The sequence below is a fragment of the Cupressus sempervirens genome, chromosome 3 (assembly GCF_028749045.1).
Source record: "Cupressus sempervirens isolate cs-2001-9-10 chromosome 3, ASM2874904v1, whole genome shotgun sequence".
NCBI lineage: Eukaryota > Viridiplantae > Streptophyta > Pinopsida > Cupressales > Cupressaceae > Cupressus > Cupressus sempervirens.
The window spans coordinates 1,078,436,757-1,078,453,977 of record NC_143120.1 but is presented as its reverse complement, the minus strand read 5'-3'; the positions used below and the strand labels follow the sequence as shown (position 1 = coordinate 1,078,453,977).

Sequence of the window (17,221 nt, the reverse complement as noted above, 5' to 3'; positions counted from 1 at the left end):
TACTCTCTTTCACCAAAATGTGTGCCATGGCCTTTTCAACTATTTCATGTCCAAATGATTGTTTCAAGATTGTTTACTGAAATGAAGATCTATAAGGGGAGGGGGCATTATGAAGAATTAATTAAATCAAATTAAAATGTATAAAAATTAAATTATTGATATAATTATAAAAAAATTACATACAGAATAATTCCTTAGACAAAAACAAGAAAAGATGAATGGTCTATATCAATTCCATTCATTAATCGAATCTATATCAATTCAACCCATTCTTAGAAAAACAATTATTCATCTATTATACTTTTAGAGTCTAGACTTCTTATTGAACATCCATCCCACAAAAATAAAAAAATAAACACATTAAAATATCAAATACTAATCAGAAAACCATTCACTAAAAATATCCGAAAACATACTACTCAAATTTCAAAAGAAATTTATTTATTACTTATTCTCTAATTTGATCACATGAGTGTCATAATTTATACAACTTAGAGAATCCTATAGCTCAAAATGTTTCCAATAGATCAATTGACTTAATGCCTTCCTTTTCTTGCCTTTGATACCCATCTAGAATAAGACAATGCAAAAAGTGAACTTAATTTCAATCAAATGAAATATCATCTAAACTATGAACTCTGTGAAACTTAGTAAATAATTCTGAAGTTAAGGGTGCTCTAATGTTGGTGAGATTATAGACTACATTATCTCAATTTAAAGTTTTCCCTCTATAGCATGGCATAATGTGTGATAATTTGTTTAGCAAATTCAATATGCGTAGAGGCTATCACTCACTTATGACATAGGAAGTCAATTGAGCTTTTTTTTTTTTTAAAGATTGGAAATATTTAAAGTTATTCATGCCTTCATCACTAAAATTATTAGCTATGACCTACTTTATATTTTTTTCTCTATTAAACTTGACTTACAAAAACACATAAATTGAAATTTTGTTGCACCGACATCTACCATCTACTACAACTTGATATTACAGTAGACATACCCAAGTGGAGCACTGATAAGTCTTGAATCATCGTTTGGATAGCTATTATACTCCATCTTGCTAATTATTGCAACAACCTATAGACTATGGATCAATTCTTCACTTTTCTAATTGATTTCATGCACTCTTCTTTCAAGATTTTCATTTTTAAAGGGATCATCTTCTCCATCAAATCACCAATCTCCTTATGTATTTAATAGAAAACTCCCTTGCAAAATCACAGTGATTCAACGAGCATTACATTAAATAAACTAGGAACACCTATTGAACCCTTATAACATCAATTTAGTTTAAATAAACAAACCCCTTTGTCAATTTGAAGTCAACCAATTATATTAACAACCACTCGGTGTTAAACATAAAGATATGAATGAAACAAACAACAATCAGAAAAGTCACTCATCAACATGAAAAACCAAATGTAGCTCATTGTTAGAATTTATAATCTTTCCTTGGTTGTATTTATTAAATGGGATAACCAAGGTATCCTTTAAGTTGTTTGTGCTCTAGTCCACATGTGAGGACAGGTCTTTTTTGTAATTCCTTTATTAAGGAAAATTGTTTATTCCTCCTTAAGAGGATTATCACACTTGTTATGCACACACTTATGAATGTGGCAATCATTCACATGGGAGTTACAAATTACTCCTGCACTCATCTCTTTATAAGAGATGCTTCTCTCTCATTCTTAACACACAATCACTATGTAGTTCTTGTAATTAGCCAATGGCTCCATTTTGTCTCTTATCTCTCCTTCTTTCATTCTTTAGGCATTTGCCTCATTCATATTATACACAAGGGGTTTTCTTTGGTTTCCCCTTTCAAATCTTTGTCTCCTCTTGTTGATTCATTGGTGGTTGTTCATTCTTTCACTCTCTCTTGGATCTGAGTTTACGGTAACTATTTTCACAAACTCTCCTGGATTAATTGTTAATTCTTTTATTTTACTTCATGTCAATGTTATTATTTCTAACATGGTATCAGAGCATCTAATCCTTGTTTTGACTTTTGAGTATTTATTATTATTATTTTTTATTAGTTTTGTATTTATAATTATTTTTTCCTAACATTTGATTGGAGGCAACATTTAAATAATATTAATTAGGATTTTCATTCATATTATTATTTTAAAAAATTATTATTAGAATTTATGTGAATTTTTATTTTAAAATATTATTTATATCTTAATTTATATGCCAAACCTATTTCAATTTTTTTTCATATATATAATCTTTAACTCTTTTTTAATAATTAAAATATTCTAGTTCTTCTAGAAATATTTATTTTATTTTTAATATGAACAATTTCTAAAAGGAACTTATGTTAGCTCTCTACTTTTTTTTAGAAATTTCTTTATATGTTCTTCTCTTTTATTTTAGAAACTTTCCTTTAAGCTTGATTTATCTTTTTTTTGCAAACTAAATGCTACATGCTATTTACTCTATTTGATTTCCTTCACTATGCATCACAACTGTCCTGTTTGTTTTGAGTATCTTTTTGATTCATTCAAGGATATAACAGTCATGCAGTGTGTTCATACTCTACATAGGAGTGTGCCTTCTGCAAACCAACTGTATTTTATGTATTGTTGAAGAAATTTATCATTTCTATACAATTTTAACTATTTTATTCATGTGTTTGGTTTGTAACCTTTACATGAACAAAGTGTTGGATAGGTTTTCTCTTGAATTAAATTTTTAAAAATAATAATATGAATAAAAATTAAAGGCACCTTAGCCCAAATTTTCACATGTTTTGATGGATTTCTCTTACCCTGCGAAGATTTGGTTTTCTTCTCCTTTACGTCAAAGGTAAAGTGTTTGGGGTCATTTGGCCAACAGGTTATGAGCACATCCAAAACCTTCCTAAAATGATGTCTAACGCCGCCAAAAGGACAATGGTGAAAAGTTGTCCCATACAAGAGAGAAAAATGCGGATGGGTTTTCCTTCAACTCATTCTACGCCAGCTTCTGCTCCTTGCCTGGGCTAGCCTTTGCGTCTGCTTCCATTCCTTGCCAAGGCATTTGGTTTTTCTGAAAAGCTATTTATCCCTTCTTGCCATGCACACACTTTCATTTGCTGACTGTCGTCCTTCACCTTTCGGCTTGATCATTCCTATCACCTGTGTGTTGCCTCCTTCATTGTTGTATTTTGTCTAGCTAAGTTTTTTAATGCTTTATTTGTCCTTGGAAACATTTAATATAACTATGTTCATATTGTCTTGTAATTAGATTTTGTTTGAGTTATTGTTTTTTAACTCTTGTTCTTCTCTATTTTTTTGGTTTGTGGTTTATCACACCCATGTTCTTTGCCTTATATCTTCATCATTCTAAGCTTTTTGTGGTTTCTTATATAATTTCAAGCTATCACTTTAGTTATATAGTTTTATTATTATTTCGTTATATTCTTTGTTTGTCATTATTATTTTTTTCAAACTTGTTATTATTATCATACTGTAGGTTATAACACTAATTTATAACCTCTATACTTGACCTTTGATCATTTAGAACTCTATTATAAATTTATAAGTTTGGTTATCTACTTTAGTTTAATATTTTTTATATAGTTATAAATTATTACGTTGTGAAATTAATTTATAACTTGTACGTTTGGATTTAATAATTATAATTTGTATTATTTAGATACATCTGAAAAATCTATTTTTAAGTTTCTATTTTAAGGATATTTGCAAATTCTTTAGTAATGTTTGAACAAAACATTGGCAGATACAGTTTCTATATTTGCAGAAGAATTATTCCTCTAATGTTTTTTGCAGGTCTGCATCATTATTCACCTGTTACAACATCTATTCTAAGATATTCTCTGACAATGTTTTATAACTCTTGATTATTATTTTCAGTATATTATTCTTAGTCTTCCATTTGTAGCGTTACATGATAAAGAGAAATCATTGCTAAAAAAAAAGGGTTGTTGCTAACTAACCATGTTATCTATTCATGTAAAATGCTTGTTCGACTTTTATAATTCTGAAAATTCAATTTTTTTTGACAAAAAAGCACACTATTTTGGAAAGCATTCCTAATAATTGTGATTAGATTCTGTTATCCAAAAGTACTATTTAAGAAGATTTTGTCTTTATTCAAAATGTTCATTCTACTTGATCTATATATATATATATATATATATATTAAGGATACTTTCAATATTGTGACTTATCATATATTTATTTAAGTATATATGGGTGCACACATATATACCCAGATAAATATATAATTTTATGACTATAATAATACAGAATTTGATTTATACCTTCACAATTCTAATGATATGCTCTATTTCTTAATCTCTGCCAATCACTGGACCAAGCTTCGCTCTATCTTCTAGAAGGTCGTGACCATATGCCTTGAGGGCAGGGAAATTGTTTACATTCGAAAAGAGGTCCTCTAGTACATTCTTAGGGTCCCCCTCCCGCTCCACTAGAAATTTTACATTGGCAAGGTCCACGCTTGCTTCCTTGAAGCACTCAATAATTTGCAGGCCCTGCAATAGACAAACAACCAAGTGGTGCACCGCCAAAATATGGTCATCATTTTTCTTCCTCGCGCTTTGTGCTCTTTGGATACAATTTGTAACAATAGTGCTACGAGGGATTTTGTGTGCGGTAGAGCCAGAGCCATTAATAGGTAAACATTCTAGGTAGTGATACAGAACTCTCTTGACTGACTCCATTGCTTTGTCTCCACTAGGAGTACTTGACAAGATTACCTGTCTTAGCAGTCCACGCTTATCCTCAATGAGGGCAATGGCTAGGTGAACTATTGTAACTTGTGCATGGCCAATTGTATGAGCCAGCTCTACACTTGCTGCTATAGCTTCGTTTGTTTTGTCGAAAAATCTCTCAAGATTCATTATATTGGCTTTTAGGGAATTTCTCTAAGGCTACAGGGTGAAGGAAATAATGATATAGGTATACAGACCTCTTGAGAGAGCTTCTACTTCTGCAGACGCCAATACCAATATAGGTATATATGGCCTCCTTGACCGTGATAACAATATATGTATACGAAATTCTAGACAGAGATTTTGCCTCTGCAATTTCCTTCCTCGATAAGATTTTTTTGCTAAAATTAGTTGATTTTACAGAATCCATTGCAAATTCTGACAAATTATGGGTGCTTAGTAAATTGCTAGAATTCAAATTATCCAAACTGTCAGAATTCACTCTCTAATATCTTCACACTTTAATAGAGGATCTATTCAAAAAAAATTCACCTGAAATAGTCCAAATCAAATATGCACCGTTTCAAATAATACTTAGTCGTTTATGGAATTACTGAATGCATATCGTGCATCACACTATGTAATTACTAAATACAATCATATAACTATTGGACATATTCCTTCTTATCGAAATCTCCTTCATGTCATTGCAAAGTTTCAAACAACTATAGGCTAGTAGCCTTCCTTTTGCAATACATCCAATACTCTCTTTCACCAAAATGTGTGTCACGGCCTTTTCAACTATAGCATGTCAAAATGATTGTTTCACGATTGGTTATTGAAATGAAGATCTATAAGGGGAGGGGGCATTATGAAGAATTAATTAAATCAAATTAAAAAGTATAAAAATTAAATTATTTATATAATTATAAAAAAATTACATACAAAATAATTCTTTAGACAAAAATAAGAAAAGATGAATGCTCTATATCAATTCCATTCATTCTTTGAATCTATATCAATTCAACCCATTCTCAGAAAAACAATTATTCATCTATTATACTTTTAGAGTCTAGACTTCTTATTGAACATCCATCTCATACAAATAAAAAAATGAACACATTAAAATATCAAATACTAATCAGAAAACAATTCACTAAAAATATCCGAAAACATACTACTCAAATTTCAAAAGAAATTTATGTATTACTTATTCTCTAATTTTATCACATGAGTGTCATAATTTATACAACTTAGAGAATCCTATAGCTCAAAATGTTTCCAATTGATCAATTGAATTAATCCCTTCTTTTTCTTGCCTTTGATACCCATCTAGAATAAGACAATGCAAAAAGTGAACTTAATTTCAATCAAATGAAATATCATCTAAACTATGAACTCTATGAAACTTAGTAAATAATTATGAAGTTAAGGGTGCTCTATGTTGGTGAGATTATAGACTACATTATCTCCATTGAAAGTTTTCTCTCTGTAGCATGGCATAATGTGTGATAATTTGGTTAGCAAATTCAATATGTGTAGAGGCTATCACTCACTTATGACATAGGAAGTCAATTGAGCTTTTAAAAAAAAAAAAAATTGGAAATCTTTAAAGTTATTCATCCCTTCATCACTAAAATTATTTAGCTATGACGTACCTTATATTTTTTTCTCTATTAAACTTGACTTACCAAAACACATAAATTGAAATTTTGTTGCATCAACATCTACCATCTACTACAACTTGATATTACACTAGACATACCCAAGTGGAGCACGGATAAGTCTTGAATCATCGCTTGGATAGCTATTCTGCTCCATCTTGCTAAATATTGCCACACCCTACAGACTATGGATCAATCATTCACTTTGCTAATTGATTTCATGCACTCTTCTTTCAAGAATTTCATTTTTAAAGTGATCATCTTCTCCATCAAATCACCAATCTCCTTATGTATTTCATAGAAAACTCCCTTGCAAAACCACAATGATTCAACCAACATTACTTTAAATAAACTAGCAGCATCTATTGAACCCTTATAACATAAATTTAGTTTAAATAAACAAACCCCTTTGTCAATTTGAAGTCAACCAATTATATTAACAACCACTCGGTGTTAAACATAAAGATATGAATGAAACAAACAACAATTAGAAAAGTCACTCATCAACACGAAAAACCAAATGTAGTTCATTGTTAGAATTTATAATCTTTCCTTGGTTTTATTTATTAAATGGGATAAACCAAGGTATCCCTTAAGTTGTTTGTCCTCTAGTCCACATGTGAGGACAAGTCTTTTTTGTAATTCCTTTATTCAGGAAACTAGTTTATTCCTCCTTGAGAGGATTATCACACTTGTTATGCACACACTTATGAATGTGGCAATCATTCACATGGGAGTTACACATGACTCCTCCTCTCATCTCTTTATAAGAGATGCTTCTCTCTCATTCTTAAGAAACAATCACTATGCAGTTCTTGTAATGAGCCAATGGCTCCATTTTCTCTCTTCTCTCTCCTTCTTTCATTATTTAGGCATTTGCCTCATTCATATTATTCACAAGGGGTTGTCTTTGCTTTCCCTTTTCAAATCTTTGTCTCCTCTTGTTGATTCATTGGTGGTTGTTCATTCTTTCACTCTCTCTTGGATCTGAGTTTATGGTAACTATTTTCACAAACTCACTTGGATTAATTGTTAATTCTTTTATTCTAGTTTATTTCAATGTTATTATTTCTAACATGGTATCACAACATCTAATCCTTGTTTTGAGTTTTAGTGTGATGAAGGTTATCATTCATTGGAAGCACATCATATTGAATAATCTCTACCTTGGTATCTCTATTAAAAAATTGTTAATTTTTTTTGTTTTAACAAGTAGCATTTAGTAATTTTAGTTTAATAGTATTTATTATTATTATTTTTTATTAGTTTTATATATATAATTATTTTTTCCTAACATTTGATTGGAGGCAACATTTAAATAATATTAATTAGGATTTTCATTCATATTATTATTTAAAAAAATTATTATTACAACTTATGTGAATTTTTATTTTAAAATATTATTTATATCTTAATTTATATGCCAAACCTATTTCAATTTTTTTTCATATATATAATCTTTAACTCTTTTTTAATAGTTAAAATATTCTAGTTCTTCTAGAAATATTTAATTTTTTTTTTTAATATGAACAATTTCTAAAAAGAACTTATGTTAGCTCTCTAGTTTTTTTTTAGAAATTTCTTTATATGTTCTCTTTTGTTTTAGAAACTTTCCTTTAAGCTTGATTTATCTTTTTTTTTGCAAACTAAATGCTAAATGCTATTTACTTTATTTGATTTCCTTCACTATGCATCACAACTATCCTGTTTGTTTTGAGTATCTTTTTGATTCATTGAAGGATATAACAGTCATGCAGTGTGTTCATACTCTACACAGGAGTGTGCCTTCTGTAAACCAACTGTATTTTATGCATTGTTGAAGAAATTTATCATTTCTATACAATTTTAACTATTTTATTCATGTGTTTGGTTTGTAATCTTTACATTAACAAGGTGTTGGATGGGTTTTCTCTTGAATTACATTTTTAAAAACTAATAATATGAAAAAAAATTAAGGGCGCCTCAGCCCAAATTTTCACGTGTTTTGATGGATTTCTCTTACCCTGCGAAGATTTGGTTTTCTTCTCCTTTACATCAAAGGTAAAGTGTTTGGGGTCATTTGGCCAACAGGTTATGATCACGTCCAAAACCTGCCTAAAATGATGTCTGACGACGCAAAAAGGACAACGGTGAAAAGTTATCCCATACAAGAGAGAAAAATGCGGATGGGTTTTCCTTCAACTCATTCTACGCCAGCTTCTGCTGCTTGCCTGGGCTAGCTTTTGCGCCTGCTTCCATTCCTTGCCAAGGCATTTGGTTTTTTTGAAAAGCTATTTATCCCTTCTTTCCATGCACACACTTTCATTTGATGACTATCATCCTTCACCTTTCGGCTTGATCATTCCTATCACCTGTGTGTTGCCTCCTTCATTGTTGTATTTTGTCCAGCTAAGTTTTTTAATGCTTTATTTGTCCTTGGCAAGATTTATTATAACTATGTTCATATTGTCTTGTAATTAGGTTTTCTTTGAGTTATTGTTTTTTCACTCTTGTTCTTTTCTATTTTTTTGGTTTGTTGTTTATCACACCCATGTTCTTTGCCTTTTATCTTCATCATTCTAAGCTTTTTGTGGTTTCTTATATAATTTCAAGCTATCAGTTTAGTTATATAGTTTTATTATTATTTCGTTATATTCTTTGTTTGTCATTAATTTTTTTTTTCAAACTTATTATTATTATCATACTATAAGTTATAACACTAATTTATAACCTTTATACTTGCCCTTTCATCATTTAGAACTCTATTATAAATTTACAAGTTTGGTTATCTACTGTAGTTTAATTTTTTTTATATAGTTATAAATTATTACGTTGTGAAATTCATTTATAACTTGTATGTTTGGTTTTAATAATTATAATTTGTATTATTTAGATACATCTGAAAAATCTATTTTTAAGTTTCTATTTTAAGGATATTTGTAGATTCTTTAGTAATGTTTGAACAAAACATTGGCAGATACAATTTCTATATTTGCAGAAGAATTATTCCTCTAACGTTTTCTGTAGGTCTGCATCATTATTCACCTGTTACAACATCTATTCTAAGATATTCTCTGACAAGTTTTTATAACTCTTGATTATTATGTTTAGAATATTATTCTTAGTCTTCCATTTGTAGCATTACATGATAAAGAGAAATCATTGCTAAAAAAAAAGGGTTGTTGCTAATTATCAACGTTATCTGTTCATGTAAGATGCTTTTTTGACTTTTATCATTCTGAAAATTCAATTTTTTTATACAAAAAAGAACTCTATTTTGGAAATCATTCCTAATAATTGTGATTAGATTCTGTTATCTAAAAGTACTATTTAAGAAAATTTTTTCTTTATTCAAATTGTTCATTCTACTTGATATATATATATATATATATATATATATATATATATATATATATATATATATATATATATATATATATATATATATATATATATATATATTGAGGATCCTTTCAATATTGTGACTTATCATATATTTATTTAAGTATATATGGGTGCACACATATATACCTGGATAAATATATAATTTTATGACTATAATAATACAGAATTTGATTTATACCTTGACAAAATGAATTAAGTACTCATGTCTACCTTCAATGGAGTTTTATACCTGATATACATATTTTTTTTATTTTGAGCATCCTTGGATCTCTACATTTTGAAAATTAAGTTTAATTCATTTTGAGTGGATTATGAGTTATCTTACACATTTGCCTTCGACTTTATTGTGATATTTTGATCATTCTATGCCCATGTTGGCACTTTATGGTTTTATACCTTTGATATACATGATTTATGTGACATTTTTTTTGAGTTGCATAGGGAGCCAATTTTTTCAAGGATAACTATGTAGGTCCCCTCAGTATAACTGATACATAGTTTCCTTATCTAGCCCATGGAGTATACCTTCATCCTATATTGGTGTGCACTCATTTTATATGGAGTTTCCCTCCATTTGGTTCTATTGGTTCCACTTTGAAAGATTAATATTTATATGGAGTTTCCCTCCATTTGATTCTATATGCTCTACTTTGAAAGGTTGATATTTATGGAGTTTCTCTCCATGTTGTTCCATTTTGTTCCTCAATGCGAGGATGATATTTTATGGGGATTTCCCATTTCTATCTCTTTATCTCCTTGGTGTGTGCCCCTAGTTTTGATTTAGTCATGGTATGACTTCCTACACCTTGCTCATTTTTTAGTGTATAGGTGACGAGGCTACCATATCTTGGAGCACTCCAATATTGGAGACTCAATTTGAGAAATTTGTTTTGACCCATGATGATTTTTCATGGTAATGAAGTTGCTTGTCCGTGATGGATTCCAATTTGAAGGCATTATGTTATTACACCCTCATAATCCATTCGTTTGAGTATCCTAACAAATCATGATAATACTAATTTGATCAGCATGTCTCTCTTTTTACTTTATTTTCATATATTAATGTGATAATGATCTGCATACTTTATTGCTTAGATCATGAGTCATGCATGTTATGAATTGATCACCCATTGACTTGCAGTGGGATGATTCATTAAGTGGATTGTCTATATCCACGTGATTGATGCAATATTGATGCAAGTATCATTAGTTGACCTTGTCTATGGTCATTTGTGCATTAGTATAATATATTTTTCATGAGAGCATTGATCAAGCTTTTTACTCAATTTGTCTTTGTTGACAATTTTTTTTTAGCATATAACTTAACTTGATATCAGGTTATCTCCATTGTTTTGTGGTAACATGTTTTATTCTTCTCTATTTGTCCATGAAAATTTTCTTATCTTTATTCAAAATAATTTCTAATTTGAATATAAGATGAACTACTTCTTGTGGATAGTTGTCTTTTTTCTTGTGTCTATATTTTTCACGTAATCCATTCAGCACTTACAAGATTTGGTGTACCTATCCACTTCTCTCTCGACTATACGAAGATCTACCTACACTCACAAGAGACCTTTTGCATTAAAAAAATCATTGTCAAAAATCAATTTGCTGCTATTTTCATTGTAAAAATTTGGGTTTAATACCCTTTGATCTAATTTCCCCAAGTAAAGATTAAAGGGGGGTGTTAGAATTTATAATCTATCCTTGGTTGTATTTATTAAATGGGATAAACCAAGGTATCCCTTAAGTTGTTTGTCCTCTAGTCCACATGTGAGGACAAGTCCTTTTTTTTAATTTCTTTATTAAGGAAAATAGTTTATTCCTCCATAAGAGGATTATGACAATTGTTATGCACACACTTATGAATGTGGAAATCATTCACATGGGAGTTACAAATGACTCCTACTCTCATCTCTTAATAAGAGATGCTTCTTTCTCATTCTTAACATACAATCACTATTTAGTTCTTGTATTGAGCCAATGGCTCCATTTTCTCTCTTCTCTCTCCTTCTTTCATTCTTTAGGCATTTGTCTCATTCATATTATTCACAAGGGGTTTTCTTTGCTTTCCCCTTTCAAATCTTTGTCTCCTCTTGTTGATTCATTGGTGGTTGTTCATTCTTTCACTCTCTCTTGCATTTGAGTTTATGGTAACTATTTTCACTTGGATATGAGTTTATGGTAACTCTCTTGGATTAATTGTTAATTATTTTATTTTAGTTCATTTCAATGTTATTATTTCTAACATTCATCAATAATTGAAATAAAAATTCCACCTCCTTCCATAAATAATTAAATCGAACATCAACGTCACCTATGCATGTCACCCCAACTACTCAGGCAAGCCTATTTTCACTTCTATCAAGCTTTTTGGAAGTTGTGGAAAAATTATAAACTTTTATGAATTTCCATAATCAAATAACAGAGGAGCTAAAGAACTAAATAGTCGTAGCAGCAATGGATTCTAGGTAAACTTTGCCTATTATTCGATTACTTGCAGGTGTAATAAAATGGAATTTTTATATATTTTTAGATTACTTTGTTTAAGCTATTTTAGCACATCCTAGATTACTGATGGTCTAATTTTTGTGCAAACAAGTCAATGTGTTTATCAGTATGTGTGTCGTGTGCTACACTTACATCTACTAATAAATAGTAGTATAATTTTCATTATCGATCCTCAACTTTTTGTTGAAGGTCAATGGAAGCTAAGCTAGCTTAGATAAAGGTATTTATGTGACTCTATTTTTGGATGAGGACCCTTCTAATGTAAGGCCCAAAATTCAATCTCTCAATAAAATTAGCTAGGCTTCATTTTTCACCTATTGAATAATAGTTTGGACAAGCATCGAACCATGTAACACAAATTTATATGAAGAGGAAAAACAACTCTCAAAAATAGACATATAGGATCACAGTCTTCGGCAAGAACAAGATCTAGAGCTTCATCAAAGACTCTCAAGGTGACTCCCCTCCTTGCAAGCAGTTCAGTTGCATCTTTCATATGGGATCTGACAACTTTTGTCAACTCCTCAGTTTGAAGAGGATTAAAAATAACTATCTCATCAAGACTTTCTAATAGCGGTGGCTTGATGTGCTTTCTCACCTACAATCAAGTTAAAAGATAATTTATCATGAAATCTTTTCTTTAAGCATAAATAGATCACTTTTGGTAGTGGTACAAGAAATAATAAGAAGCAAGTTCTCTTCAATTGTACATACTTGTTGCATCAGTCTCGCTTGGCCAGCTTGTAATCTGCATCCAGGTCCTGCAAACAAGTTCTCTGATAAGAGGATGGTTGTCATTATAATGACTTTGCTGGAGAATTCAATCATTCGACCATGTCCATAGGTCAATCTAACATTAGCAAGCATCTGAAGAATGATGTCCCATATAGATACGTGCACCTTCTCTACTTCACTAAATAGAACAACACACTACGGTCATCTTCTAACTGTATCTGTCAATTTTCCGCCCTCTTCATAACTAGTATATCTATAGTAATTGGTTAAAACTCAGCTGAAATAATGCTTCTTTTAATTACCTAAAAAAGGGAAAATCAATTGGAAAAAGAGAAATCTGAGAGAATCCTATTGCAGTGATAGACGACATACCTAGGCAAAGCACCGATAAGCCTACAAACAAAATGTTGTTCTTTGTATTCAGACATGTCAATCTACACTAGCAGGTTTTTGTCATCAAACAGTTGTTCTGCAAGAGCCTTTGCAAGCTCTATTTGGCCGACTCCAGTGGGTCCCAAGAATAGAAAGGGTCCAGTAGTTTTATGTGCTCTCCCAAGTCCTATCTTTGATCTGACCAAGGCATCTGCAATTGTCTTGACTACTTCGCCTTGCCCAATGATTGTTTCATGCAAGCATTCAGCCAAGCCTAGGAGGCGTTCCTTATGAGTTCGCATAATCCTGTTAACAAGAATACCCATCCAATGACTTACCACCTGTATGACATAGCAATATATCCATGAGTACCAATTACAAGTAGTAAAACTCTCGCATGATTACAGATACGTCAGCAATTTGATGTGGCCCGAAAAGCTTTGCATTTTTTTCACAATGAGCTATCATCGCATCTATCTCTTCAAGTGCCCCGTATCTCAAATCGGTGATTGTTGCAACATTTATCTGGTTTTTTGCCACCTGCAGGGTAGACATCAACTCTTCTCATTTTTGCCTTAACCGAGAGATCTCATTTCCTCTTTCTTTGGCACTCTCCAACTATATTTTGAGTGGGATGATTGCATCCCTCAAATTTGTAATCTCTTTCCGAACCTATACAATTGATAAAATGTGAGTAGTAAGTTCCCATAAATCCCATGGAAAGCCCCCTTGCAAACCACACAAGATTTCCTTCCTCATTGCAAACAAAATACTCAAGCGAGATAGAATTAAAATTGAACTATTAAAAATGGAAAAGGAGCATAAATATCAGTACCAACCTCCACCAGCCTAGCTTTATCTTTCTCCTTTTTGGGCGCATTCAGCTCAACTTCCAATTGAGTAATTTTTTTTTCAAAACAATGAATTTCTTTTTCTATACTATCTAACCGCGCTCTCAAATTTATGCATGCTCCATCAAGAAAATCAATTGCTTTGCTAGGAAGATGGTGACTTGCTTAGAGTCCAAACATGGAAACAATAATGAATCTCTTTTACATGAAAGTGCACAAAAAATTCATGCATTCTGCCTGAAGTAAAATTATGGTCTCAAGCCTCATCAAGAGTGTACGAATTTAAAATCAAGACAATAACTTTACAAAATTATCTGATCAAATCTCATATATTTGTGAACTTACCAGTTATATGACAATAGGATAATTGGGCAGCAACCACTAATGCATTGTCCATGATCCTCACACTATAGTGCCCTTTGTATGTTTCTCTCAAATTGTGCAAAATGTTGATGGCGTCAGTCACACTAGGTTTAGCCATGAACACCTACAAGAAACAGTCAATAAGGTAAACTATTCACAAAGTGGTGTATGGCCATGACACGACACAGTTACATTTGGAAAAAATAAGTCAATTTTAACAATTTTAACATTTTTAGTCTTCAAATGAGATTTCGTATGTGATATTTAAGCTATCCATGATCATACAATGAAAAGGAAGCACTAAAACAGAAGTTATAAATTGGCCAACCTGCTGGAAATGATGCCTGAACTCAGAATTCTTCTGTACACATTTTTTATACTCATCAAATGTAGTTACTTTGACACACTTCAGTTGACTGCAAGCAAGCATTTGTGCAAATAAATTATCAACATCTACTGAACATAAAACAAATCTCTTGGTTAACCAATTATAGTGACAGCTTCTGATCATGAGTTTTAACTTTATAATCACGAAGAAAATGCAAAACAATAATAACAAGAATAACTCACTGGATCCAAGAACCAAGTGCAATTTATCTATATATAATATTACTCTTCCTTGAGTTTTTTCTAAGTCCTCGCATACAGACTTAACACAGTCCTCAAAGTTACCCATGCAACCCACTCCAGCTACTAAGGCTCCCATGTCCAATGCCATCAATCTAACCTCTATCAAATTACTGCAACATCCCCAAGAAATTCCATCAATCTCAAAGTTCTCCTAATGCAAGTTCATTACTTCCTAAATCAATTAAAAGAGTTGCAATTTATGGGTCAGCTTTTATACATCAAACATTAAGAAAAAGGAAAGAAAAAGTTTGTACTTTTATGTCATGTATTTCTGTGGCTATTTAAATTAGTTTTCAAAAATATTGATAAAAAGATAATTTAAAATCTTTTCCTACTTTTATGAAACATCAATTTTATAAAAAATGAAAATAAACTATGGAAAAAGAAAGGGTTGGAAATAAGCAGTTCCTAGTAGCAAAAATAAGCTAAACAACTACATTTAATCTAGAAATTAAATCTCAACATAGACAACTAACTTTTGAAAATCCCCTCTCACAATCCATTGGGCAAGCCCCTCTACCACTGATGTCTTACCAACACCATCCTCTCCAATCAGCAGGGGATTGTTCTTTGTCTTCCGGCAAAGAATTCTAATGATATGGTCTATTTCTTCATCTCTACCGATCACTGGACCAAGCTTCATTCTATCTTCTAGAAGGTCACAACCATATGCCTTTAGGGTAGGGAAATTTTTTATATTCAAAAAGAGGTCCTCTGGTACATTCTTAGGGTCTCCCTCCCTCTCCACTTAAAATTTTTACATTGGCAAGGTCCACGCCTGCTTCCTTGAAGCACTCAATAATTTGTAGGTCCTGCAATAGACCAACAACCATGTGGTGCACCGCAAAAATATGGTCATCATATTTCTTCCTCGCGCTTTGCGTGCTTCAGATACAATTTGTAACAATAGTTCTTCGAGGGATCTTGTGTATAGTAGAGCCAGAGCCATTAATAGGTAAACATTCTAGGTAGTGATACAGAACTCTCTTGACTGACTCCACTACTTCATCTCCACTAGGAGTACTTGACAAGATTACCTGTATTAGCAGTCCACGCTTATCCTCGATGAGGGCAATGTCCAGGTGAACTATTGTAACCTGTTCATGGCCAATTGTACTTGCTGGCTCCACACTTGCTGCTATAGCTTCATTTTTTTTGTTGGAACATCTCTCCAGATTCATGATATTGGGTTTTAGGGAATTTCTCTACAGCTACAGGGTGAAGCAAATAATGATATAGGTATACAGGCTTCTTGAGAGAGCTTCTGCTTCTGCAGACGCCAATACCAATATATGTATATATGGCCTTGTTAATGGTGACAATAATATATGTATACGACATTCTGGACAAAGAGTTTGCCTCTGCAATTTCCTTCATGGACAAGATTTTTTTGCTAAAATAAATTGATTTCATAGAATCCATTGCAAATTTTGACAAATTATGGGTGCTTAGTAAATTGCTAGGATTCAAATTATCCAAACTGTCAGAATTCACTCTCTAATATCCTCACACTTTAATAGAGGATCTATTTAGAGTTTTTTCACTTGAAATAGTCCAGATCAAATATGCACTGTCTCAAATAATACTTAGCCATTTATGGAATTACTGAACGCATGTTGTGCATCACACTATGTAATTACTGAATACAATCATATAAACGTTGGATATATTCCTTCTTATCAAAATCTCTATCATGTCATTGCAAAGTTTCAAACAATTGGTGGCTAGCAGCCATCGTTTTGCATTACATCCACTACTCTCTTTAACCAAAATGTGTGTCACGGCCTTTTCAACTATTGCATGTCAAAATGATTGTTTCATGATTGGTTACTGAAATGAAAATCTATAAGGGGAGGGGGCGTTATGAAGAATTAATTAAATCAAATTAAAATTTATAAAAGTTAAATTATTTATATAATTATAAAAAAATTACATACAGAATAATTATTTAGACAAAAACAAGAAAAGATGAATGCTCTGTATCAATTCCATTCATTCTTAGAATCTATATCATTTAAACCCAT

At 31.4% G+C, this 17,221-nt stretch overlaps 1 protein-coding gene across 1 annotated transcript; it reads right to left on the bottom strand.

The window, feature by feature from the left end:
- Positions 1 to 13,415: 13,415 nt before the first annotated feature.
- LOC149570502 (chaperone protein ClpB1-like) lies at positions 13,416 to 16,378 on the bottom strand. The gene is made up of 8 exons (XM_089817203.1): positions 16,235 to 16,378; positions 15,959 to 16,009; positions 15,674 to 15,870; positions 14,896 to 14,983; positions 14,550 to 14,691; positions 14,193 to 14,368; positions 13,759 to 13,893; positions 13,416 to 13,694 (listed from the first exon to the last, which is right to left on the bottom strand). Exons 1-8 carry the CDS (start codon positions 16,376 to 16,378, stop codon positions 13,416 to 13,418), a joined length of 1,212 nt encoding a protein of 403 aa, XP_089673329.1.
- Positions 16,379 to 17,221: the final 843 nt, after the last annotated feature.

Excerpts from the sequence above, each read along its gene's own strand:
- LOC149570502 (XM_089817203.1), bottom strand. The coding sequence starts at position 16,378 with ATGAATCTGGAGAGATGTTCCAACAAAAAAAATGAAGCTATAGCAGCA. Across the intron at positions 14,984-15,673 it reads GTGAGAGGGGATTTTCAAAA|TCAACTGAAGTGTGTCAAAG; the intron begins GTTAGTTGTCTA and ends GCTTGCTTGCAG. Across the intron at positions 13,695-13,758 it reads ATCAAATTGCTGACGTATCT|GTGGTAAGTCATTGGATGGG; the intron begins GTAATCATGCGA and ends TATGTCATACAG.